The sequence below is a fragment of the Barbus barbus genome, assembly GCF_936440315.1.
Source record: "Barbus barbus genome assembly, chromosome: 45".
Classification (NCBI taxonomy): domain Eukaryota; kingdom Metazoa; phylum Chordata; class Actinopteri; order Cypriniformes; family Cyprinidae; genus Barbus; species Barbus barbus.
The window spans coordinates 19090759-19117382 of record NC_136723.1 but is presented as its reverse complement, the minus strand read 5'-3'; the positions used below and the strand labels follow the sequence as shown (position 1 = coordinate 19117382).

Genomic DNA, 26624 nt, shown 5'->3' with positions numbered 1-26624 from the left:
ATGCAGCAGTGTTTAGCTGGGACAAATTGTCACATGTAGGCCTAGTAAATGTTTAAAAAGCATTACAATCACTACCATTTAATAATTATAGCCTAATGCTTGTTGGCCAAAGGCAATGTTTATTTTTATTTATTTATTTATTTTTTGTATATTAACTGTTGCAGTTTTGTGAATTATTTTGTGTTTCATAATCGTTTTATAAAACAACCTATAATTGTACAGTTTCTATTGTGAAAACTTACCCCACACAGTGTGACAGTATATATTTGCTTGTACAGACCATTGTATTTTATTTTTTGGGAAATAACTAAGGGGTTTTTTTTTTTTGTCACGACTTTATTGATTCGATTTTTTTTTTTATTATTGCTTTATGTGTGTAGTGTTTTGTTTATACAATGTGTGCGTGTAGGGTGTGTTTACCATAGACATAATAGAGAGTCTTTATGTCTATGGTGTTTACTCCATCGCTGTGACGTAGGCGCGGGCGCGTGTGGTTCAGACCCAGCTAATGGATGTCAGAGATGTCAGATGTGTTTGTACTGTTCGACTTCGTCATGGCGCTGTTGCAGCGCGGATGAGTACAGGGTTTTTCTTTTTTAAACTCTCCCATTTTAAACTACACTAATTCCTGTATGCTCCGTTTTCACCCTCGAACCTGAGTCCATTTCGTCTGGAACGGAACCGGCCATGACCGTGGAGCAGAATGTCCTGCAGCAGCACTCTCAGAAGGTAACGCGCGCTGTCCTAAAACACACAGACCCGGTTCGGCCGGTCTCGGCTCGGTTCGTTTGGAGTCATAAGGAGGTTTATGGGCGCGTTGAAAGTTCCAGTGGCTCAGTTTGATTGCTGAGGCCTAGCGTTAGCTTCACATTAGCCGCGCCTCGCGTTTCTGTGTTTGCGTTTATTTGCTGGACTTTTTCTGCTTACACACGTAACGTTATGAGCTTTAAATCACTAACACACTTTAAAACAATAAACAACTCTACATAAAACAGTATAAGCCCGCTAAACTAAACGTTAACCAGGCGCGTTTGTGCTAACAGGGCTAAAGCTACTAAACTTCCCCATCAAAACTCTCTTAAATTTCACTAAACACCCCACAAAGTCTCCGTTTGAGTGTTCAAAAGTGTTAGGATAAGTTACCTCATGTTGAGTTTGTGTTTGGTAAGCGGGTTTGTTTATGTTCTGACACAAACACTGCTGCTTCATAAAATAGATTCATACCTTCGCCCTTTTGTTTGTAAACATTAGGCGTTTCTTGTTGATATGAGACATATATTTGTGTTGCTGTCTGTTTTTAAACTTTACATCTTGTCTTGCTTGTTTGTGGTATGTTGATTTCAATTTCATCTGTTTGTAAACAGACTGTTGAGTAGATGTCATTTTTTTCAGTTTTATTACTTCATAAACATTTTTACTGATTTGTGGGGTTATTTCATTTGTTTTTAAACATTATGGCTTTTCTTGTTCTTTGATATCAATTTAATACCTGAAGATTACATTTAAATATCATATGTTTGTAAATTGGCTCTCCGTGTATTTCGTTTTTGTTGTATTTAATTTGTTTATAAAAATAGTCTTTTCTTGTTCGTTTGAGTTATGTTTTGGTGTTTTTGTAGATAAGTCTATGTAAACACGTCTGAGTTTTTTTTTTTGTAGTGGTTGTTTAACATAATACACCTTAAGTGCTCACTGAGGGGTTCTTTTGGCTTTTAATAGTATAATGATCTATTTAGTTATGTAGGCAGATAATTTATCAGAGTATTATGCAGTAACTGAAGAAGTGATCTACATGAAACTGAATGAGTTACAGCAGGTGGTGGGGAATATAAAACTATGTATTTCGCATAAACTAAAAGTGAACAGGCTGTAAGTTTCAGCAGCCCTGATTTGGCTATGAGCTTGTGTTGCTTTATCATGTTACTGTTGTGAAAGGGGTGCTACATAGCTCATCTCAGGGAGGGGTGTGCCACCTTCAGAGGGTTAGGACGTGCACGCTCCGCACATACCAAGTTTCATGTCATCTTGAACATAATGCATGCAATGCATTAAAAGGTCAGAGCAGCATCCGTAAGCCACCGGCTATTAGTTTATGTAATAATGTCACTAACTCAGACTCGTGAGGCAAGCAGAAAAGCATTTGTAAAAGATTCGGTAAAGCACAAATGAGTAGAAACAGATCAGTCATACTTCATTTCGGTCTAGGGAGGAGTGCTGCTCCTCCCTCTTAGGCCTGGCACAGTCTGTGTTTGACTCATGTTGTTCCTGATTACAGCCAGGACTGAAATAAAGGGCCAGTACTCTGTGTTTCCCAGCCAGGTGTGAGATGATGTTCTTTTCGTTTGCTCCTGAGTGGTGTTGGTGACAGCAACCAGTTGGATCCTGGTCTTGAAGAGCCAGACTTTTAGCGTTTGATCCATTTGGCAGCATATTCTGCCAAAAACACCCACTTAGACAGGAAGAAACATGTAATATGACCAATACAGTTTGCCTTTTTTAAATATGACATTTAGAAGAGGGCAAATTTGAGAATAAACAGTTGTGCTCATGGATATCATATTTATTTCCAGGGTTTGATAAAAACAAAGTTCATAAACTTGAATACTTTCATGTTGCGACTACTAAATAAAAATTCAATTTAAGCATCACAACATTATACTGTACAGTGTAAAAAAATATATTTTCCTTCAGTTGATTTATTACTAATTTATTAGTTATTAGTCACTAATTTATTAGTGTTTTTGATGATTAACTTCAAGAAAGCATTAGATAATTGAATGTAAAAAAGAAAATAAGCATGTGTAAATTATATATAAAATATCCTTCAATATGGAGCAGTATAGATAGACATTCATACAGTCACCATAAAGTATCAGTTTGTTTTGATTTTGTCTGTTTAAAAATGTGTTTCTCCTGTGTTTTTTCTTACAGCACCAGCAGACATTACTGAACCAGCTGAGGGAAGTTACTGGAACTACAGATGTTCAGCTGTTACAGCAGGCTCTGCAGGTGAACTATTGGTTTCATAAACTCAGTAACTAGTATAGTATGGCTCGTATGCTTTATTTGCAACAGATTTGGTAGATGTAAATGTAATATTATTTGCTCAAAGATAAGTAGTTTTATAGTGCATGTAATGACAGGTTTTTGAACATCTATATTTGTGTCCAGGTCAGTAATGGTGACCTAGCTGAGGCGGTGGCCTTTCTCACCGAGAAGAACGCCAAGGTCCCGCAGCAAGATGAAGCCACCTATTACCAGACGGCCCAAATCAGCAATGATAGATACATCAGTGTGGGCAGCCAGGCTGACACAAGTACGTATTTAAATCTCAGAACAATGATTGGCCAGAATCCAGGGGAAGGTTACACTGTTACACTGTGATGAAGTGCAATCAGATGCCATGACGCAAATGAAAGCTGAGTGAAGAACCAGCTGTAAATGCTCTGTTCCTGACAGCAAAAATGATTTCTCTGCTTTAGATTTCAATCTGTGCTTGAACTTAATGAGTTGGATTAGGGATGTTCATTTTAACCGCCTTAACCGTTAACCGACCGATACGAATTTTGACCGATTAATATATAATCAGTTAAACGGTTTAAAGTCACTTATTTTTTTTATTTTTTTTTTCAGTAATTTATCAAAATATTTAAAAAGGTTTGCTGCATGGTTAAAATAAGCTACGCGTATAAAAAAAAAAACAGCAACAAAAAAATGTTTTTTAGAGAGAGAGAGAGAGAAACATAAGTCGCCTATAAGTGGCATTTTATTATTTCTTATACTACTTTACTCGTGTTCTAATATCCACGTAAAACAAAATGTTTTGCATAACTTCACGGCGGTACGGTGTGTGATGTGATATGATGTGAACTTGTGAATCCTCATGTTCTGTTTGTTGCTATTTGCTATTATAAATGAATCCCTGTAAAACAAATGTTAGTATTTTTAACGGGCTACAGACACTTATTCTTTCTAATTGAATTCAGTTCTAATTTAAAATAATCTTGTCGGTTAACTGTTAATAATCGGTTAACGAGCGTTGGTTGTCGGTTAGGAAAAATAACCGAAATGAACATCCCTAAGTGGGATTTTAGGATTGATTCATTAACTTCAAAACTGCAGGAGTAAATTAGCACTGCTGTGTCGAACCATAGAATTAATATTTATTCCACACACGCTGCTGAAAGGAAAGAGATACTGAAATGAGACATCATGTAACTCATAACAGTGGGAGTTCTGGCAGCTCTTAAAAATACAAGCACATCATCTCAGAAAGCCAGATCTTTAAAAAGCTAGCCTGCCACTCCTCCCAGCTTGCTTCAAATGATGATGAAACAATCTCTAGTCCTACTGCTGAGAAAATGCTGACAGAGGGAATGTTAGTTTGGCATGCTGCCTCATGTTTTTATTTGAGCTCTTGACATGCGCTTAAGCGATATTCAGGATTTGCTATGACAGTGTGTTATAACCTCTTGACCAGACGATTAATTTGGTGATATTTAACAATTTTGATGTTCTCGACAAAAGTGTTCAAAATCCAGTGTCTGCTTATATTTATATTTTTTATATTTCTGAGTGAATTTTGTGTAAATGCTATGTAAAACAAAAGTTCATTTAACTGTGAAGCATATAATATTTTTTATGTATTTTTTCCTATTTAATATGTGGAGAAAACTTTGTCAAATATAATTTATTTGTAGGCCTATAGTGCTTTCTACAATACAGATCGTTTCAAAGCAACTTTACTGTAATAAACAGAAAAAATCACAGTGTTGTTGCTTTTGCATGTATTTTTATATTCAATGTTGTTAAGTTTAATCATTATTAAATCTTATTATATGCTAACATTCTATATATTTGTATATTTTAATATCGTATATACGTATACATATAGATAGGTAGATAAATATAAAAACACACACTCATCGTTTGCTAGTAATCCATTTTTGTTCCCTTTCAATGTTCCTTTGATTGTTTCAGATGTAATAGATCTCACTGGAGATGATAAAGATGACCTTCAGCGGGCTATCGCTCTTAGTCTGGAGGAGTCGAACAGGGCTTTCAGGGAGACGGGCATCACTGATGAAGAGCAGGCTATCAGCAGGTGGGGTTTTAACTGTGCTTTTAACTTTTAGCCTGCTGAATATTTTGTATTATTGTAGATTTTAGTACAAAAAAAGCGTACCACATGAGTTATTTTATAATGATTTTATATGTGGAGTAACCAGACAGGAGTAAAGTTCGGTGTCTTTGTGCTGCAGAGTCCTGGAGGCCAGCATCGCAGAGAACAAGGCGAGCCTGAAGCGCACGCACACAGAAGTATGGAGTGATTCACCCAACCCTCACGACAGGAAGCGGCAGGAGAACTGTCCCGTAGGGCTGAAGAACGTGGGGAACACGTGCTGGTTCAGTGCAGTTATACAGGTCAGTGTCAGCCGCTGTGATGGCTTTACAATTAGAAACACATTTGCTTATTTAATGAACTGAAAAACAACAAATGACAGTTTAATGAATTAATTTTAATTGTCTTATTGCTTGCATAATACTCCAGACAATTTGATTACGGTAGTCTCACGTGTGTTTCAGTCTGAATCAACCCGAGTGGCCTTGTATGCAGTTATTAATGCAGAGATACTGCTGTATCAGTGCTGTTAATTGCATCAGTATATTTAATTAGGAGAAGATGAAATGAAATATGTGCATCTAGATGGTGCTGGATCATGTTTAGAGCACTGGGGTAGATGTAATATGCCAAGAAACTATATAATAAACAACACTCAAATGTTTGGGGTCAGCAATATGTATAGCCTATATAAATATAAATATAGGTATATATATATATATATATATATATATATATATATATATATATATATGCACAGCATAAACGAATACGCCCCCTCTAAAACTTAACAAATTCAGCAATTACTCTTTACTTAGATGACATGTTAGGGTTCTTTGGAGATATAATGTTACATCAAGCCTGCTTAATCAATTACCAAAGAAGAATGTCAAACTTATTCAGCAAAATAAGATTTTCTTTTCAAAGTGATAAAATGTGGTGTTGCAAAAATGAGTACACCCTCCTGAAAGTTACTAAATAAAACAAAAAAAAAAGGCTATAGGTTTAAGGTTATTTTTGATCAACAGGCAAGTATATTGAACCAAAACCTTTAAAGACAAGTTATTTCCTTACAATTAAAAGTGTTATATACCCCAGTGAATCATGCTCCAACTTAATACTGGCAGTAGTGGAACCATTTGGGAGAGAACTGCCAGGTGACTTATTCCTTAGCATAAAAGAGGACAATGGTAGAGAAATACCAAATTATTGTTTTAAGTGTGAAAATATAGCAGAAGTAGCACCGACATTCAAAAACAATGGACTTGTGACAAGGCTCCTGAAATAATCAGGTTTTCATTTTGTGATGAGTGAATTTTTGCTAGAAAAAGAGCAGGAGAAATAACATGCAAGTGTCTCAGAGCCAGCAAAAGCTGTGAAAAGAGTGACACTTTATCTCACAGAGTATGACGCAGCCTGCAGAAGTGACACGCATGGTTGTTGTCACCACTAGAATTACCTACTGTAGCCAAAGCAAAATAAACTCATATAACCTCTTCCAAGGCCCATATTTAAAAAAATAGAGATTTCTGGGAATCCATACTCTGGTCTCAAGAGACCAAGTCAATCATTTCAGATCCAAAAGCAACCAAAATGTTCTGGTGTTGCTAGAGGAGGAGTATAGTGAGAAGTGCTTGCTAGCCACAGTAACGTTCAGTGGTAGTAAAGCTCTTATATAGGGATGAGTGAGTGCTGAAGGTGTGAGGTAGTTGTGCTTTATCAATACTGTTATGAATTCACTCACCTTTCTGTGATGTAAATACAAAAACTTGAAACAGAAGATGCTACCCTCCCCTCATTCCCTGCATTGACAATGAAGATATTCATTCTCCCAAGGTGAAAATCCTTCAGTGGATATGTATTTCACTCAGTCTTAACACTCTTGTGTAGCTGTGGGGGATTCTGTAGAGACGAGCTGAGCAAAACTCCCCATTAAAGACCAGAGCATTCAAGGAGGTCGTCCTCCAGGAGTTAAACAGGACAGATGTGAAAATTTGTCATAAACTAGTACAACTAGTATATTATGATTTCTGAAGGATCATGTAACACTGAAGACTGAAGTAATGAATAAAAATTCAGCTTTGCATCACAGGAATAAATTAAAATGTAATGTATTATATTATATTATAATATTATAAGTCGTGGCCTAATGGTTAGAGAGTCGGACTCGTAATCCAAAGGTTGCGAGTTTGAGTCTCGGGCCGGCAGGGATTGTAGGTGGGGGGAGTGAATGTCCAGCGCTCTCTCCACCCTCAATACCACGACTGAGGTGCCCTTGAGCAAGGCACCGAAAGCCCAACTGCTCCCCGGGCGCCGCAGCATAAATGGCTGCCCACTTTTCCGGGTGTGTGTTCACGGTGTGTCTGTGTGTGTGTGTGTTCATTGCTGTGTGTGTGCACTTTGGGTGCACTTTCACTTTATAATGTTATAATAATATTGTAATAATATTTTATATTATTAATATCATAACAATATTTTTTTTAAATTTGCATCAAATAAATGTAGCTTCAGTGAACAAAAGAGACTTCTTAAAAAACAAAAGAATCTAACCGACCTCAGAAGTTTGAACTGTGTGTATATTGGTGTCTACAAAAAAACAAACAAAAATAAATAAATATATATATATATTTATTTAGTATTGCTTATTAGAGTAATTGTAAGTAATTTACTATTAACAAGCATTTTAGCACATTAATATACCACTAATTTTTGTGTTTGTATGTCTGCATTTTAAAACAACTTTGAAGGTGACTTCAGGTCCTGCTAAGACCTGATTGTTTGTGTCTGTTATACGATGTCAGAACATGAACCATGTTGATAGCTGAGTAATGATCGTTGAGTACTGTCACATGCTGTTTACCTCCTGTGTGTAACCTGATGCCTGAAGAAGCTCCCGCTCATGTTAGAAGCGCAGCCGCTCTGGCGCTCACAGCTCTGTGGATTTATAGATCTGGACGAGGAGACACTAAATGTGCGAATCTGTCACCAAAAACAATCCGTCAGTCATTCACACAATGAAACTGTAGTAACACTTCAACTAAGCCTGAGAAAAATGGCAAATGCGTTTGCGGTAAACGCATGCAGTCTTTTTATTTTGTCAAACCAACATATCATCACAAGGCTGTGTTGACATTAGAGCTGTTGCACACTGTTCTCAAATACTGATATTTATCTTTTTATCTATATATTTCAGTCTCTTTTTAACCTGCTGGAGTTCCAGAGGCTGGTGTTGCATTATTCCCCCCCTGCAAGGATGCAGGACGTGCCCCGCAATCAGAAGGTGAGATTGCCGCCCGATAGCCATCTCACATGCCATAAGAGCTTCCATTTCTTACCAGCAACTGTGACCTTGCTTGACCTGGTTGGAAAGCCTCAGTTACATGCTGTGGCATTATCGTACTGTTGCAAGCACTGATTTTCACCTAACTGACTGGCCTGTGACCAGAGGAGCTGAAGTGGAAGTGCTTTTTCAAGGTCCCTGTATTCTCGCTGTTAAACTGTCACGTCAGCTTCTGTGTTCGGCTCAGCAGGCTAGCTGCTGTCTGTGTGATTTCTTTCTTCAGTATGTTCCTCTGGCCCCCGAGCCTGTGAACAGGGTCAGCAGACATGGCCGCTAATCTGAGTTTAACCTCATCCACTGATAGAAGACCACAGAGCCCTGGATTCATCCTTTTCTCTCTCTTAATTGCTCGTTTTTTTCATCTGCTGGGTCAGTGGAGAAGCTCTAATTTTCTAGACTTTAATCTATTGTCAATTAAAAGTGTCCTCTGAAGAAAACAATCCAGATGATGTGATCTGGTGTAGGTTTCTGACCCCTGTATGACATTGAGATTGTTGTAAGGCATAGATATCCTTACTTGAAAGCTGACAGACCTAACTAATCAACTCTAAACATCCTAATCCACTCAACTATTTGCCATTATACCCTATATCAATGTTAAGTTAACATACGACTCAGTGATACATTTGACATTTTTATGCATTTGGCTGACATTTTATGTCAGTTATGTACTCCTTGGCAATCAAATCCATGACCTTGATGTTGCTGGTGCTATGCTTTGCTGTTTGAGCTGCAGGAGCACTTCATGTGTTATTAAGGTTTTAATTTGTTCTCCATTTGCGTTCCCATAGGAGCACAGGAACCTGCCTTTTATGCAGGAGCTCAGGCGCCTTTTCTCTTTGTTGGTGGGTTCCAAGAGAAAGTATGTGGACCCGTCCAGTGCTGTGGAGATCCTCAAGGATGCCTTTAAGTCCAGTGAATCTCAGCAGGTAGGTATCTGTCTTTTACATACAGAATATAGTCTTAAAGATACAGTACATCCTAAAGTCTTACAGATCTTACAGTAGTAACAAAAAGAGTGTTTCATTCCAAATGTCACTGAATGGGTAAAATTGTGAGGTAAAATTAAATTATGACTTTTTTGGTGCAATATAAAAACTAGACTCATAAGTGCACTTCAGGGAAAAACAAAATGCTGCAAAAATAGGTCCACTTATTGAGCTCTCAATATTTGTGCCAAGGGTCAATCTGTTTTATACACTCTCAGCATCATAGATAAGCCCGACCTTTTGATTAATATGGTACATGTGACGGGTTTTATTTTGGACACATTTTAGTCCCACATTTGTACTTAGCGAGAGCACAGACAAGGGCAAAATTGTTATTTTCTAGGACCAATTGAGACCAGTTAAAACAAGAATACATTCATTCAGGATTTGAATTGGTGTGTTTGTTTGTACAGCAGGATGTGAGTGAGTTCACCCATAAACTCTTGGACTGGCTCGAAGATGCGTTTCAGATAAAGGCAGAGGAGGACAGGTAAGAACATACACGTCCCACCAGAATATCTGATAACGCTTTCACAAGCTTTCCACTGTATCTCTGTGTTCCTCTGTCAGATCAGTCAGAATGATTTATGACCGCACCACAAATTCAGCTGGAACAGACATTAATCACGATTAATGTGGTACATTAACCTGTATGACTTCAATTAGCACCGTTAAATACCCGCTGAAGACAGTCCTCATGTGACTCCTACAGCCAAAGAACACCGACTCCAGCACCATGTGACTCCATGTTTGCTCTTGTTCTACACAGAGAGGGAGAGAAGCCGAAGAACCCAATGGTTGACCTGTTTTATGGACGTTTCCTGGCTGTGGGTGTCCTGGAAGGTGTGTATTCATCGGCTGTATGAGTCCTCTCTCCTAGTTAATGAAAAGTGACCTTGCGTTAATGTGATGTGGAGAACCCAATTTCTAAAACGATGTAATGGTTGTTGATGTGTGAGTGGCGTTGGGCTTATTAAACATGACAGGACTGATAATAGCTGGTTACATACAGACAAGTTGAGTCAGTGAACATTTTACATAGTCAAGATGTTAGAATCTTAAGATTTCCTGCATGTGCAGACCAAACTGGCATGTTTGTTTGTGTATTTTTTCTTGTGCATGACACATTCACAGTGCCGTATCCATATGGTGGCCGGCCGCTAAATAAAGAGATTACACTCATAAGATTATCATTATGCAGAGCACATTGTGGAGCATATTTAAAGACAATGATGTGAGCTTGTGTGTTTTTACAGGAAAGAAATTTGAGAACACTGAGATGTTTGGGCAGTACCCTCTCCAGGTGAACGGCTTCAAAGATCTGCACGAGTGTTTAGAGGCAGCCATGATAGAGGGAGAGATCGAGTCTTTGCATTCTGCCGAGAACTCCGCCAAATCGGGGCAAGAGGTTTGTAGAGAGGTTTTCTCTTTTTTTTTTTTTTTTTTTTTTTTTTTTTTTTTTTTTTTATATCCCATAGCACCACAATATGCTCAGACATCTAAAACTGTGCCTTTTTCTAAGATATTCCTTCTGTTTGCTGTCCATTCAATCTTTGAGGTGAAGAAAAAGAAAACATGTGACCTCTGACCGAGATGTTACATAATGGCTTTTCAGTCATCAGTGGGCAGATCTCTTTGCAGCTGCTTCCTGCTAATTACTTCAGCTGAGTGCAAATAAAGAAGGAGATTCTCTGGTGTACATTATTCTGGGCACCAACGGGCTGGGATGTTAATGAAAGCCCAGCACACTGTGTCTTTCTCAGGGCTTAGAATGTGATCAGGTCACCAGTGTTCATTCCAGCTGTCAGCATGGGAGGCGGAGCTGGGATGGGTCACGTGTATGGGCTTTTCTTGGAGCATGCTGGAGTTAAAATACTACTAAATACAGATTTCTGGTTTTAGTAAATGGCAAGAAAATTCTAGATTCAGGGAAAATGGAGTGTGAAAATTTGTATCAAATTAGTCAAATGCATTAAAGACTTTAAAGTCATTTTCTCACTCTCACTGTTGATATATGGGCAAAGAAGACATTTGGCTTTAGTCTTCTTTTATGCAAATTTTTGGTGTGTGTGGGTTTTTTTTTCTTTACAGCACTGGTTCACAGAACTCCCACCGGTTTTGACCTTTGAACTGTCAAGGTTTGAGTTTAATCAAACCTTAGGCCGACCTGAGAAGATTCACAACAAGCTAGAGTTTCCCTCCATGCTGTACATGGACAGGTTAGTGCTGTCTGTTTTTTAAAATATTTTGTAAAATGTGAAAAAATCTCACATTGTCTTGAATCATTTCCCAGTGGTAATCCAACCAACATCAATGGTGTGATTGTAGTAGTTGTGTGGGTTTTTTTTATTTATTATTTTTATTTATTTATTTTTTTTTTTTCTGATAGTTTTCTAACCTTGTCTGGTGCGCTTTGAGAGTCCAAAATTAAGAGCTCCAACTCATTTTCTGTGAACAGAGATTTTTTTATTTATTTTTTTTTGCTTGTACCTGTACTTTAAAGGGGACTTGAACTTTTTTGTTTTGGTGTGTTTCAAGTTGTTTCTTGATTCCTTTATCAAATACTAAGGATTCTATATACGCAATACAAAAAACAATGGAGATTTCAGTGAAACTGCATGTCTGCAATTGATTCCAGGTACATGGACAGGAACAGAGACATCACGCGGATAAAACGAGAGGAGATCAGAAGACTAAAGGAGCACCTGACCGTTCTCCAGCAGCGATTGGAGAGGTTTGTTAACTCTATTTAGCCTCTGCCATGATCTAGAGATAACATGCTGTTAACTTACATAGCAGGAAAATATCAGCTTTCAACATGAAAGAGCTTTTAGATTAATGAAAATGTGAAAGTCACATGCTGAGTTGTCTGTATTTTTCATGAGTAACAGGATACAGACAGACTAAATGTTTCATATTTTTCTGCTGTCAGTTTATAGAAAACTAACCCTTTTGCTCATTTGTGATCCATTTTTCCTAAAATTCTCTCTGTGACAGGTATCTGAGCTATGGTTCAGGGCCCAAGCGGTTTCCTCTGGCTGATGTTCTCCAGTACGCCATGGAGTTTGCGTCCAGCAAGCCTGTGTGTACATCGCCTGTGGAGGACATTGATACAACAGCACCACCTGGTGGCACAACTGCTCTACTGCCACCTCCAGCAAGGCAAGTTTTTTTTCACCTGTTTCAAAACTGAAAATTGATTTAGAATAGCTAATGCATTTGAGATATTAAAGCGTTTTTGTGCATGGACTACAGCACAGGGGAGCAGCCGGATGCATCTGTCCCACCTGAGGGCTCTGGCTCTGGTCCACAGGCCCAGCAACAACAGCAAAGAGTTTCAATCCATAAACCGTTCACTCAGTCTCGTGTGCCACCAGATCTACCCATGCACCCCGCCCCACGACACATCACAGAGGAGGAGCTGCGGGTGCTGGAGGGCTGTCTGCACCGCTGGAGGAGCGAGGTGGAGAACGACACCAGGGGTACAAACCCGCGTGCATGCAAGCATATGCATGCATACAGCCTGATTTCTGTTTCCTGTTGCTTTGGGCTTTGCACATTTACATGTTTCTGTCTGGTGTGTGTCAGATCTGCAGGCCAGTATATCTAGAATCCACAGGACCATCGAGCTTATGTATTCTGACAAGTCCATGATGCAGGTGAGAAGGTTTTTCAGATCGTTTTAGAAATGACCCCAAAACGAGTTCATATTGTTCATGATGATGCGTTTCAGGTACCATATCGGCTGCATGCTGTTTTGGTCCACGAGGGTCAGGCTAACGCAGGTCACTACTGGGCGTACATCTTCGACCCACATCAACAACGATGGATGAAATACAATGACATTTCGGTGACAAAGTCTTCCTGGGAGGAGCTGGTGCGAGACTCGTTCGGTGGATATCGCAATGCCAGCGCATATTGCCTCATGTACATTGATGACAAAAAACCCTTCCTTATTGAAGGTAACTTAATCTGCAAATGTACTCATTAATTAGTCTCATGAGTTGTCAACCGCTAATGAGCTGAGCAGTTAAATCTAAAGGCTTCAGTTTCCTATTCAAAGATAAAATGGAATTGGTGATCAATTTATTAATTAAAAAATAAAAATGTAAATAAATTACTTTTCAGATTGCAAAATAAATGTTTGAAACTGTATATTTAATTAATCAATTTATTAATTTAAAAATTAAATATCAAAAATGCAATTTACATTTATTCATTTAGCTGACGCTTTTATCCAAAGCGACTTACAATTGCTATATATGTCAGAGGTCGCACGCCTCTGGAGCAACTAGGGGTTAAGTGTCTTGCTCAGGGACACATTGGTGTCTCACAGTGGATTCGAACCCGGGTCTCTCACACCAAAGGCATGTGTCTTATCCACTGCGCCACAAATTATTTAAAATGTTTTAAGTATGTTTTTATTTGTCAATTTGCAAAATAATTTTGCATTTAACAATATTTTGAACAACTTTAAGGTATGTGTATTTCTTTGACAATTTGAAAAATTATATATTTACATTTTTATTTTTCAATTAATAAATTAATTCCTTATTTTCAAGTGACACTTTATAGTCTTCCATAGTTAATTTATTTGTGTTTTGGATAAAGAATTGTCCTGTTGAGCGTGTTTTCAAAGAAGCATTTATTTTTTTTTATTGGTTTCAAAACCGTGTGTCAAAATCATATTTGGCTTAATTAAAAAAAAAATAACAGGTAAGATATGTTCTCATTTAACTCCATGTGTGTGAAATACTGACTCCATGCTTCTGTGTATCTCAGAGGAGTTTGATAAAGAGACAGGGCAGATGCTCAGCGGCTTGGACAAGCTCCCTCCTGGTCTGAAGGAATATGTAGAGGCAGATAACAAGCTCTTTGAGAGGGAGATGGAAGAGTGGGACGCTCTACAAGTGCGCAAACTCCAACAGGAGAAACTGGCTCTGGCCGCTGCCAGAGTGGCCGCCGCCACTGTGGCCGCCCAGCCCATGAGCACCGAATCCTCCCCTCCAGACAACACAGGTGAGCCTTTCACATGTCTGAATCTGTGGCCATACCATCTGAAACAACTGTCCTGAACTCATACTCTGTTCCCTCAGCAGCCCCTCAGCATGACCCAGAGTATATGGAGCAGCAGTCACCCACCGGAGACTCCAAACACCTGCAGGAGGACACAGAGAGAGCCATCAGCAAAGCCGCAGCTGAGCATGATGAGAAGAGTCCAGAAGCCCTGCTCAACACAGTAAGACATACATAAACTCAAGATCTGAGAGTCCTTCAGATGGTTCTGGAGACAAAAACACTCTTTAAAGTGTGCATTTAGAAAGTTCTGCTGTTCTGTAGTTGGATGTGGGGCAAATATTCATGTCTACAAATGAGAAGAAATGTCATTGTTTAAATTGTGTGTATTTCTTTTGTAGGATGTAGAATTTGTGTTAGTTTTCATCTCATACTGTTCATGCTTTTTCCATCTGTCTTATAAACACACTGGACTTTGGGTATTTGGTTCTAATCACTCAAATATCCAAAAAAGAAAAAAGCTCTTTATCCATGTTGTGTTGCATTTGCGCTTTGCTTCATCCATTAGAATAATGTGCAATTTTAAAAAAATAATTATGCACTCATTTTCTTATTATGCAAATAAGGTTCTTCATTCATTATATTACTGTAGACAGAGAAGTGTCAGCTTTAGCTGATGAGGTTCTGTGGGTTTTGGTGACGATTTAGACTGCATTGACACCAGCCTCCAATATTTCAGAACTAATATTGATGAAATGTCAGTGTATATATAATTCAATGGCAGTAATTTGTAATATATTTTTTGCAGGTCATATACATTGTTTTTAAAGAGAAAAGGAAATTGTAATTTTTTAAAAATTATTTATGTGTATTGTGTTTGGCAATTCATTTGTTATTCATCATCAATAATTAAATGCGTTAATTAAAAAATATATATATTCTTGTAGGTGACATTTAATTATGTTTAAGGAGAGAAAACAAAATAGTAATTTGAAAAACAATTTGTATGTGTAGAGTTTTGTAACTCATTTGGAATTAATCAGTAATTATAATAATATTTTAATTAAATAGCCTATATTTAATAGTGTTTTTTTTGGTGAAACAGATTAAGTTCTGTTTAAAGAAAGAAAGCAAAATAGTATGTTCTACAGTAATTTGTATTTGTTGTGTTTGGCAGCTAATTTGTAATTAGCTTTGTATTTGTAAATGTTATTTAAAACTATAATGAAAATGTTTTAATTGCTTTTCTTTAGGTGAAACATTCAGTTATAAAGAGAGAAAACAGTAATTTGTCAAATAACTTTGTGTGTTGTGTTCGGCAATTAATTTGTAGTTCATCATCATCAATAATTGTAATTAATATATATATTAATTAAAAGAGCACATAGACATTTTACTCCCCACATAGTTTCTCCTATCCCAGTTTAATATAAAAAGACATCCATAAATAATTCATAAGCTGTCTCGGAGGTTGCATTTGTCATCAGTCATCAAGCTTGTCTCATTTCAGAAAAGTCAAAATGAGAGCAGCAGTAGTTTGATTTCCCTGAAAAAGCAAAAAGGTTTGGGGTGGAGCTATTTGTTCAGCCAATCAGAAAAATTATCCCATTTGAAATTGGTGATGCCTAGTGGTAGATAACACTTAACACACTTTAGCTTTAAAGAACCATATATAGTTCATAAAAAAACCAGGACAGCTTGTATCCATGATCTCATTGAGATTAATAATGGTGGCAAAAATAATAAATAAAAAAGAAACAAAAAAAGATTAGCACTGGATTATATGCTCTCTCAGTTCTTCTGGCCCACTTTCTCTTTCGGAGAGTTTTTTTTTTTTCTCTCTCTTTCTGTCTCTCTTAGTCTCAGTCATCACATCCCGACAGCGAGGTGACCTCTGACCCCTGTCCTCCCCTTGACCCTGAGCAAGACGACTCCGCCTCCTCTCCGCCCGCACCTCAGCGGGTGGTGGAGGTGGCCATTCCTAATGTAGGAACCTTCGTCATTCAGTCAAAGGAGGGAGGTTATGATGATGAGGTAGAGTCCCAAAAAAGTTCGGTCATGAGCGTGCAGCCCTAAAGCTCCCAGCATCCCTTTCACAACCTGCTCTGACATGCCAAACCCATTTCAGATTAACATTATATGCAAGTTACTCCCAGTGGACTCCCAAACTACTAACGTTGCCCCCGGTAAAACGTTACAAAATAGGAAACATCCTGTTTTGCCTGTCTTTTCTTTCTTTTCCTTCATGAAGCATGTAGCGCAAGCTTCAGATCATTGTGTTGTTTATTTTCACTTTAATTTAGCGTCTACACAGCTCACTATGGTGTTCATTACTTATTTAAAGAAGCAGAAGACACATTAACCTGCATGACGATCCTGTTTTGAATGTTTAATCATCTTCAGTGCTTGACGTCGAATTAGCTTTGCTGTTCTAAGCTAATTCGTTTACTTCAATGGGTTGGCTTGAGTTTGTTCGCTGGTGGCTGAGCTGTGGTGTGATTGGCATGCGGACTGGCCAATGAGAGTTTTGGAGGCGTGGCCAGTGTAGTAATATCCTTCCCTCCTTGGGCAGGCGATGATGACCCCAAACATGCAGGGTGTCATAATGGCCATTGGCAAATCCAGGACTGTTTATGACAAGTGTGGGCCTGAAGAAGCGTTCTTCAAGGTACATGACCTGCTGCATGCCACACCCCCTGTGCATCTCATTAGCTCTTTGACCACACCCCCTATCTGAGTATCTCATTATCTCTGTGAGCTCACTTTTTACACTGCAGGCTAAGGAAATATCCTCTGTATCCTGTTTTATTATGCTGATAGGGTTCTTTATTGATTATAATTATCTACTGTGTGTAGGTTTTGCTGACACCTATGATTGGATCGATATCAGCCTCCAGTTCTTTGGTCTCAACAGCGATGAAATGAAATTAGTACTGTCAATATAAAATTCAATGTCTGTTATTTGTATTTATTTATTTAGTGTAGGTGATAGGCATTCAAAACTAAATATTAATGTGTTGGTAATTAAATAAATTTATGTAATGTTTTATATATAAAGTTCCCTCTGTGCTGTACAGATCAGGTATTGAAAATGTTTAAAAATGACAATCTTGAGGGACCGCAGTAGTTTTTTTAGTATTGGTTTACTTTGTCACCATCTGCTGTCAGCTGAATGTAATTGCTCCTGTGTTATAAAAGTTTTTTTTTTTTTAAACCAGCATTGGTTTGGGTATCTTTGGCTGTGCAGTATTGTGTACTTCACACAACATAGCAAACTATGAGTGTTAATTAAAACTTTAAAGACAACTCCATTTAAGACAGCAAGTGGTAAGTGAGAATTGTCTGTTATCTATTGGACAAAGGGTGACTTTTTAAGATTTTATCAAGGGTCTACAGAGGAAAAATAGCCTTTTGGCTAATTGTGGCACTTTAGAGTCATGTTAATGTACATTGCCCCTGTAAACAAATTTAAACTTTAGTTGTTTCATTGGCAGACCTAAATAGACCTCTGATTTGTGTCTTCACTTGTTGTCCAGCTGTGTATTTTCACTCTGCACGCAGGCTGTTATTTCTACAGCTAAAGAAGTTTGAGTCACACACATTACAACCACATGCACCAAATCAGTCATTACTTTTTTGTATCTTGTGTAGATGAAAAATTTCAATTATTTTCTTGCTCATGTGTATTTCTAAATAAACACATCCATCTCTACATATCTCTAACTCTTTATTTCTTTCCCACTGTCTCTCGACTTCTTTCTATCTCTAACAGGCAATGAAAGTAGAGTACACTCGTTTACTGAGGTTCGCTCAGGAGGACACGCCCCCTGAGATGGACTACCGACTGCATCACATCATTGTTTACTTCATTCACAACCAGGCGCCCAAAAAGATTGTGGAGAGAACTCTGCTCATGCAGTTCGCCGACAGAAACCTTGGCTTTGATGAGAGGTACGAGTCATACAAATTTTTTATTTTATTTCTATAAACTGCAAAGCATCTCCAAATTTAAAAACAAGTGTTAAAAAATTACCATTTTGTAGTCTCTATTTATTTTATTAATATTTAATTTCATAAAAAAAAAAATTAAGATTTCATTACGTTTTTACTTGATTCTACATCAAATCATAAGGATTTTATAAACACAACACAACTACAGTTTTCTCTTTTTTTCATTTTACATTTTTAATTATTTGAAGACACTTGTATGAATGTCATTATATAAGCGCTCAGTTGCATTCATTTTACAGGATTCCCATTATAGAAAGCCTGGAAACATTAGGTAATAAAAAAATAAAAAGATTTCTAGGCTTGTAAAATTAATAAATTCACATTAATAAAAAAAAATCATGACTTGAGATTTTTTTTTTCTAGTTATGCTCCACTCTAAAATATTACATCAGCTAGAAAATGTCTTCAGTCTTTATAAAATATGTTTAAAAAGTACTCTAAAACATCTTCAGAAATCATGAAATTCAATGGTCAAACGCTGTGGGAACCTTTTTTTTTTTTTTTTTTTTTTTTTTTTAAACAAACTTATATAGATATTTTTTGTAAAAATATATATATATTTTTTTAAGTGTCCAAATACTTGGGACCACTGTATTTTTAACAAGCTTTCTTATTCTAACAAGTTTAGCTCTGAAATGCCCTTTATCTGTACTTATGAATGGCGATTGTATTATACAGTTAGTTGAGCCTCAAACTGACAAATATGAAAGACAAGCATTAGCCACACACAATGCTGTAGATTGACAGGACCGCCTCACTGATAACTGATTGATTTTAGAAGAAGTGAACCCTCTTCCAAAGGCCAGTTCCGTCTCGAGCCTCCCAGACTGACACAGACAGTGATTATCAGCTCGTCACAGCAGTCGCTGCTGTTTCTGATCATTGTGTTACCAAACAGCTTCCTGTCTGTGCGCCCGAAAGGCTTTTGTCTCGCTACGCAGTCTCGTGTGTCTCCAGAGTAGACTGCACGCTCTGGTGAGGAATGTGATCCATATTCATAAGCAAATTGATTTCTTTCTCCTCTATTTTGAGCGAGGTAATTAGATTGATGTGCGCACGGCCCCAGATGCGACGCTCTCTTTCCATTTTGTTTTGGGTAATAAAGTATGATTCATGGCCAGAGGACGCAGCTCGTTCCTGAGAGCATCTCATGAGTCATGCCTGAGCTCTAATGTGGCGGCCCTGTTCTTCCCTGCAGGTGTAAGAGCATCATGAAGGTAGCACGTGCTAAACTGGAGCTCATTAAACCTGACGAGGTGAACATGGAGGAATACGAGGTGAGCGACGTGTTTCTTACTCAGGTTTGACTGCTGTTTTGAAATTTAATTGTGAATGATAAGTCAGTTTCTGAGCTTCTGAGGTTGGAAACAGGATGCAGAATTATGTTTTTGGGTTTTGTTACAAATACTAACGTTTTTGAGTATGCTGAATTTCTTTAAAATTGCAGTTTATGAATACATCTTCCTGTTGTCACAATTAAAATACAGCTTCCTTTGGATATAAAAATTTTATTCAAAATAATTATGAAAAAATATATAATTATATATAAGAAAAAGATACATGAAAATATCTTAATATATATATATATATATATATATATATATATATATATATATATATAATTTTTTTTCTTCTAGATAATCTGTCCATAAGATATATAATTAATATTGCCACCTTTTGCAAGAGATTGTTTGATTTCTTTCAGCCCCCAAAATCAAAAGCGATGACCTAGATTTCCTAAAATGCGTTACAACAGGCTTGGTGAAATCATGCAGTGTTGAGGATAAGGAAGCAATTTGCATGTTCTCATTACTTTTTTTTTTAATTGTACTTTTGTATTTTTAAAATAATCTTATTTTACTACTTCTGGCACAGATTTGGCATCAGGATTACAGGAAATTCCGTGACACGACAGTTTTCGTGTTGACCGGCCTGGAATTATTCATAAAGAAAAGGTGAAGTTTTTGTCTTATTTCTTGACTTTTCTTTTGATTTATTTTATATCACCACTAGATGGCAGCATATTCTGTTTTATCAACTGCCACAGTCAAGAAGTATTTATCATGTAACCTTTTACTAATTTCCTTATATTTTATTAGATAATTTATATATAAGCCATATTAATATGCTCTTTTCACTTATTTTAAGTTACGTGGAATCATTGATGTACCTGATCTACGCCTATCAGTACAACAAAGAGCTCCTAGCAAAAGGGCCGTACAGAGGCCACGACGAGGAGCTGATCGCACATTACCGCAGAGAGTGCCTGCTAGTAAGTGAATCAACCACCTCCTCTAAACCTGGATCTAGGACCAGCTCAAACTGTGCTCCTGACAGTTCTCAGATCAGTATTATTTGTGCCAATGCACACGCTTTCCTGTAAACATTGTTTCTAACACCAATGACTGGAACAAATCTGGTTAGCATTTCAGTACAGAGTGCATTAAGGGCAATAGTTTGCATATATGTGGTTTTGCAAGTACAATTTGAATAAACATTTTATCTGTCAAGTCCAAAATGCCTTTTTCATTTCCCGTCAAAGTTTCGCTTGGGGGACGAGCGTTTTTCATACTTTTATGGCATTTGGATTCACTTTGATTTAAAAACTGAAAGTTGAAGCTTCTATTTGTTGCTGTTGTAAATCAGCTGCAATAAACATTTCTTTGACTTTGCAATTCACTGCTGTTCTCCCCATCTATGTACCCGGTGGCCCCCACACTGCCATTGTGCTTGTAATATAATCATCAGTCCTGGAATAGGAAGCATGCTGGGCTCAGTGCGTAAACACATTAGCGGGAAGCACGTCGTTGTCCTTGTTTCACCTTTTTCGAGCTCTGCAGAGGACTTTACTTCATCTCAAGCTGTGCTGTTTACCCTCTGCTCACTTTAATTGAAAATACTGCTAACATTGACACAGCTAATGTGCTGCAATGTTTTTTCTTTTTCGCGTTCTAGCTTGTTGCTCATTCCAGTTGAGTGGCAAAAGGGGTTAGAGAGTTTACCTGCCGCATTCGAAGTTTGAGAGAGTTTAATTGCATAGCAAAAAACATCAGCTGTTTGCGTCAATAAAAACAGTCCCTGATGTAGAGGATGTTTCTATGTATTGATTTTTGTGGGCTCTTTATTTTTTTGTGTCTCGCAGAAGTTGAACGAACACGCGGCTGCCCTCTTTGAGACCGGAGAGGAGGCTGAAGTGAACGCTGGTCTGAGCATCATGAACGAGCTGGTGGTGGCGTGTATTCCACTGCTGCTGGTGGATGAGATGGAGGAGAAAGACATGGTGGCTGTCGAAGACATGAGGAACCGATGGTGCTCATACCTGGGCCAGGAAATGGAGCGTAAGTCTTGGGGGTGGGAATTTCAATTATATTCTCAGGGTCGCGATCAACTCTATTCTCGATTTAGAAATCAAATTTTAATTCAGTATTAAATCTTAGTACAAAAATAACAATTACAATTTTCCTGGATGATAGTTATTGTAATTTTTCTAACCTGATATGCATGTCAAATTCTTTTAATCAGTAAAAACAATTAGAGTAATAAGAGACTATGGGGCTGTTACCAGTCAAATTAAACCAGTATCGAAATAAGCCATATTTGACACGGAAACTGCATCTGAAGTCGCATTTAGATTTATTTGCACAGATTTTAATGCACCTCAAAGATGGGATAAATGCATTTACACTGCACTATTGCATAAATAATACTATAAGATTGTTTTACATTTTTTTTACCTTTTTTTTCAATAAAATAGAAGGATTTTAGAAATGAAATTCTGTAAATGTGAAACTAAAATTGACAGTAGGTGGTGGCAAGTCTTTGTGTTAATGAGTAAGTCATTGAATCGTTCATTCAAACAATTCATTCAAAACCGTAGATTCATTAAGAAACAAATGCTGCATTTACACCATGCATGTCATAATTACTGTAATTTCGAGATGACAACATGTGACGTTCTATTTGTAGCTGTTCAGACCCTTGGACTCAGAACTATGGCACTGTCAATGCCTAAACATAGCGCCTAATGAATCTGACGTGGTCAGGTGGTACAAGTTGTAGCTCTCAGAAAATTCCCAGTTCACAAGTTGTAATTACGAGTTCTATGAGCGACATGTACGCTTTTTACAAGTTGGTATCTCGTAATCACAGTAATTACGATATGGAATGTACGTAAATGTACCTAAAGCAAGTCACTAGCTGCATCTGAAATCGCATACTTCCTTACTATATAGTTGGCAAAAAACAGAATGTGAAGGGGATTCGTGTCAGAATTAGAAGAGTAGGCAACCCACCTACCCAGATGACTTACCTCTTCCACCGAGATTCAAATGTGCACATTCAATGGGCACTTTACTATCCCATGAGGCCACGGGAGAGGATTTTGTAAATGGCAGTGAAGCAGCAACTGACTCTAGTAGGTCACATGACATTTACAACATGAAGAATGCAGTGCTTTCATACTATACAGCACTTTCTTTTTTAACGGTCACAAAGTAATTACTTATTCAAAAGAAGTACCTACTGAGAGAGTATGCAATTTCGTATGCAGCCACTGTCTTTATGAATAAATCACTCAAACAAATCCTTTACGGATTTATTCAGGAATGTAATACTGTTCCGTGTTGCAACGGTTCTGCTGTGGATTTGTTTGGAACTATTTTCTTTGTCATTGAAAATATTTTCTAAGAGACTACATCATGTTTTTGTGAGTGAGGTGTGTACTCTGAACTTTCCGGGTGCTGCTCTACTCTCGCAATTGACTTCCACCTTCTTTGTCAACCACTTTCCGGTTAATAGCTAACACTAACATAGATAAATGTTCCATCTCAAACTTGTCTTTTTCTTCTCCAGCTAATCTCCAGGAGAAGCTGACCGACTTCCTGCCCAAGCTGCTCGACTGCTCAACTGAGATCAAAAGCTTTCATGACCCTCCCAAACTACCTTCATACTCCACGCTGGAGCTGTGCGAGCGTTACGGCCGGGTCATGACATCGCTTACCCTGAGTCGAACCCCTGCAGACGGCAGATGAGCTGCGCAGACTTCATCTCCCCTCTACTAACACATGCCTTCCTTAAAGCAGGGCTTTCCCAAGCCTACCAACCTTTCCTTTCTTTTTGCTGCTAGAGATTTTACCTTATCCTTATCGGTATTATTAAAATTATTTTGAGGATTCTGTTATATTTTAAAGCTAATGCAACAGTAAGAATGGTGTGAAACTGAGCAGAGACGAAGAAGAAGCATTAGTAGGATAGTTCACTCAAAAATAAAAGTTTAGTCGTCATTTGTTTACCTCACGTTGTTCCAAACCCATATGAAAAGGAAATCTCTAGCAGAATGTTCAAGCTGCCAGGACCAGGGACAGCTCTGGTTGGAAAGAAGAAAGTCAGATGGGCTCTAAACTACTTGAGGACAAAGAAACGAGGCTGAATTTTCATTTTCAAGTGAACTACCCCTTCAAAGCAAAGAATGGTATCATGTTGGTGCTTTAGACATTGGCGCATGCAGCTTTAGCTTTGTGAAACAAGGTTTAGGCTTCATTTCAATATTTTGTTTTATTTTAGTTTTATTTTCCCTCATCGTCCCTTTTCATATAAGAAGCGGGTCAACCTGCCGCGCCACCCTCAGTTACAGTGTTACTGCATTGTTTTGTTTTGTTTTTTCTAAGGACGGTGAGTCAAAAAGTTGGAGGCTCTCGGATGGGTCTACAGACCTGACGACTGGGACTTTAACACAAGTTTTAAGTGCTGTGGTTGGCAGCCATGGGACATACTGTGGCTTGTTATTACATTGAGAGAATAAAGTTTTATTTATGGCTCTTTTAGGCCAAATACATATTTTTTAAAATGTTCCTAATCTTTATTGAACTTCGCATTGAATGAAACACTGCTGTGATACTTTGGGTATCTCAAAGTGAACAGAGTATGTTTTCCCCATGGACTCGGATAGATTTGACTGCATCTGAGTTTGGTTTTCCATAAGAAGTTTCATAGATACAGAAAAAGCCAGGTATTGAGTAAAAAGGCACAAACACTACTGCTTTCCCAAAGAAAACTGATAAGAACACAGTACTATACTGAATCTGTCTTTCACAGTCCATCGCTGTACATTCATAGTACAATGTGCAGAGTGAACTTGCATTGTTTCAAGATAGCTTCAAGGGGGATTTGATGCCAAGCATCAACTAGAACTGAAAGTTTAGCATTCACACTGGTGGAAAATTTCTGAATGGATGCACTCAGCATTATCATTGTACATACATACACCCTTATGTTTGTGTCAAAAAGTGTGATTATTTTTTTTCTTTCCTTTTCTTTTTTTGATCAGAGCAGCTTGTTCAGCACATACGACTTTAAAGGCTATTAAACAAAGCTGACACAAATAAACCAAAACCCACTGTAAATGCATGATTCTCTCTGATTTAATGCACTGATCCATAAGTGAGTGACTTGGGGGAGGGGTGTATGACTGTGACCACGCCTTCTTCACGTTTGACCACACCCACTATTTTATTGCACGGCTGTAAATTCCTGTTTGTTGCAGTTTTTATCTTTTCGTAGGTCTTCTGGTCATCATGGTGCAATACATTTGAGCAATTCTAAGAAGCCATCTTTGAAAACTGCAAGCAGGAATAGGCTTTCTAGGAACAGTTTTATTGTATTAGATATCTGTCAGGGCTGTGCACCCAATGACCCACTTTAGAGAGGAATAAGGTCACTAATGGCAGATGCAGAGCAGTCACTTTATCACGAGATTAACCAAAGACTTGTTTGCTAAACAGAAAGGAATGAATGGAATGACTGAAGGCAGTAAATACGATTTCTTCTGTGTGGATTAACTGCATACAGTAATTTATTACCCAGATCCATCCTAAAAACCTCATTACTGTATGTGTGCATTAACCTGAAGGTAAGACTAAATGTTAAGTTCAAGTTGCTCTCATTTTTGTATTTGACAATGCTTTATTCAGGTAAAAACTACAATCAATAACATTTTAAAAAACAAACATTAATGCTGATTTCGTTTAAGTAAGTAATATTCGGTGTGAGATAGACGTTGCGCATGACGTCAGTTTGGCGCGAAACTAATCCGCACATGATTTGAAGCCACAGTTACATTTTCGAATTTTAATGACGTTTGTTATTTTGTTGCAACAAAAAGCTGTCATTTATCTTTTCTGGATAATATTAAGGGCAAATGAGGGACAGCCCTGCCCTGAGACGTAGGCTACATGAAGATTTTTAAGAAGGTAATAAGTGACTTGTTTCGTTTGTTTGCTTCAGCTAAAACTAGCATACCAACTGAAACAATCAGTCATAACATTCACAAAAATGAATATATATCACAAATAATGCATCATCTCAAGTTTGGATGCTGATGACACTTGAAGAATCAGGAAAATATTAATATGATACTCAAAGGAAGCTGGTCAGTTTGGGGCCAAATGTTATAAATAATATTTATAAAATATAAATATTTTAGAATTTGTCTTTTCGTACTGGTAACAGAATTGTATGAATTTGTTTAATTTTGCACAAATTTGTGGAAACAAACAGAAAAATTCTGAGAAATGTTCCTCCCATTTATGAAAAAAAAACCTTATTAAGCTTAAGTTTAAAAGGACATGGCTATATTAATGTACATTAATTAATATAATGTTAAGCATTATATAATGTAATAATGTTTCTTAATAACATTGTTTACATTTTTTTTCTGAATCACAATCATACAACAATTCATAAATTGATATTTTTCCACTTTATAAATTTAGCTTATTGCCTTTTTAGGAATATATTAATCCAGGGTATACATATTCCCCCAGTATTCATAATAGTGGTCTAACAATATGGGTTTAATAGTTAAATCTTCAATTATTACATTTGTTCCCTCCTGATCCTGAATAAGTGCATTCAGCCTTGGATTACTCCTCAATATGAATTTCCTGCAGAGCTGCTTTACTGGGAACATCGTAATCTGTGAAGGGATTTGTCTGCTTATGTCTCATTATCTAACCACGTCCAGACAACCGGAACTGTTGCTTACCTTGTAATTGAGTTTTTGTCCTCTGGTCTTTCTTCCTCACTTCAATGAATCATTGCTTTCTGATGCCTAAGGGGGCTTTTTTATTATTAGTTTGTCTTCAAAAGG

General features: G+C 37.5%; 1 protein-coding gene across 5 annotated transcripts; it reads left to right on the top strand.

Annotated features, from left to right (window-relative positions):
- Positions 1-480: 480 nt before the first annotated feature.
- LOC306863880 (ubiquitin carboxyl-terminal hydrolase 25-like) lies at positions 481-24882 on the top strand. Of its 5 annotated transcripts, none has more exons than XM_079407458.1 (26): positions 481-729; positions 2932-3009; positions 3172-3316; positions 4981-5104; positions 5262-5424; positions 8316-8402; positions 9254-9391; positions 9865-9941; positions 10221-10294; positions 10708-10859; positions 11543-11670; positions 12090-12185; positions 12449-12613; positions 12707-12933; positions 13040-13110; positions 13185-13413; positions 14234-14470; positions 14551-14690; positions 16328-16501; positions 17040-17135; positions 18240-18418; positions 19677-19755; positions 20354-20433; positions 20627-20750; positions 21621-21816; positions 23330-24882. In XM_079407458.1, the coding sequence occupies exons 1-26, from the start codon at positions 688-690 to the stop codon at positions 23506-23508; spliced, it is 3480 nt and encodes a 1159-aa protein (XP_079263584.1). In that variant the 5' UTR covers positions 481-687; the 3' UTR covers positions 23509-24882. The 5 variants fall into 5 exon arrangements, with proteins under 5 accessions (XP_079263584.1, XP_079263583.1, XP_079263587.1 ...); XM_079407457.1 differs by having other exon boundaries at positions 14548-14690; XM_079407461.1 differs by lacking the exons at positions 16328-16501; positions 17040-17135 and having other exon boundaries at positions 9868-9941; positions 14548-14690.
- Positions 24883-26624: the final 1742 nt, after the last annotated feature.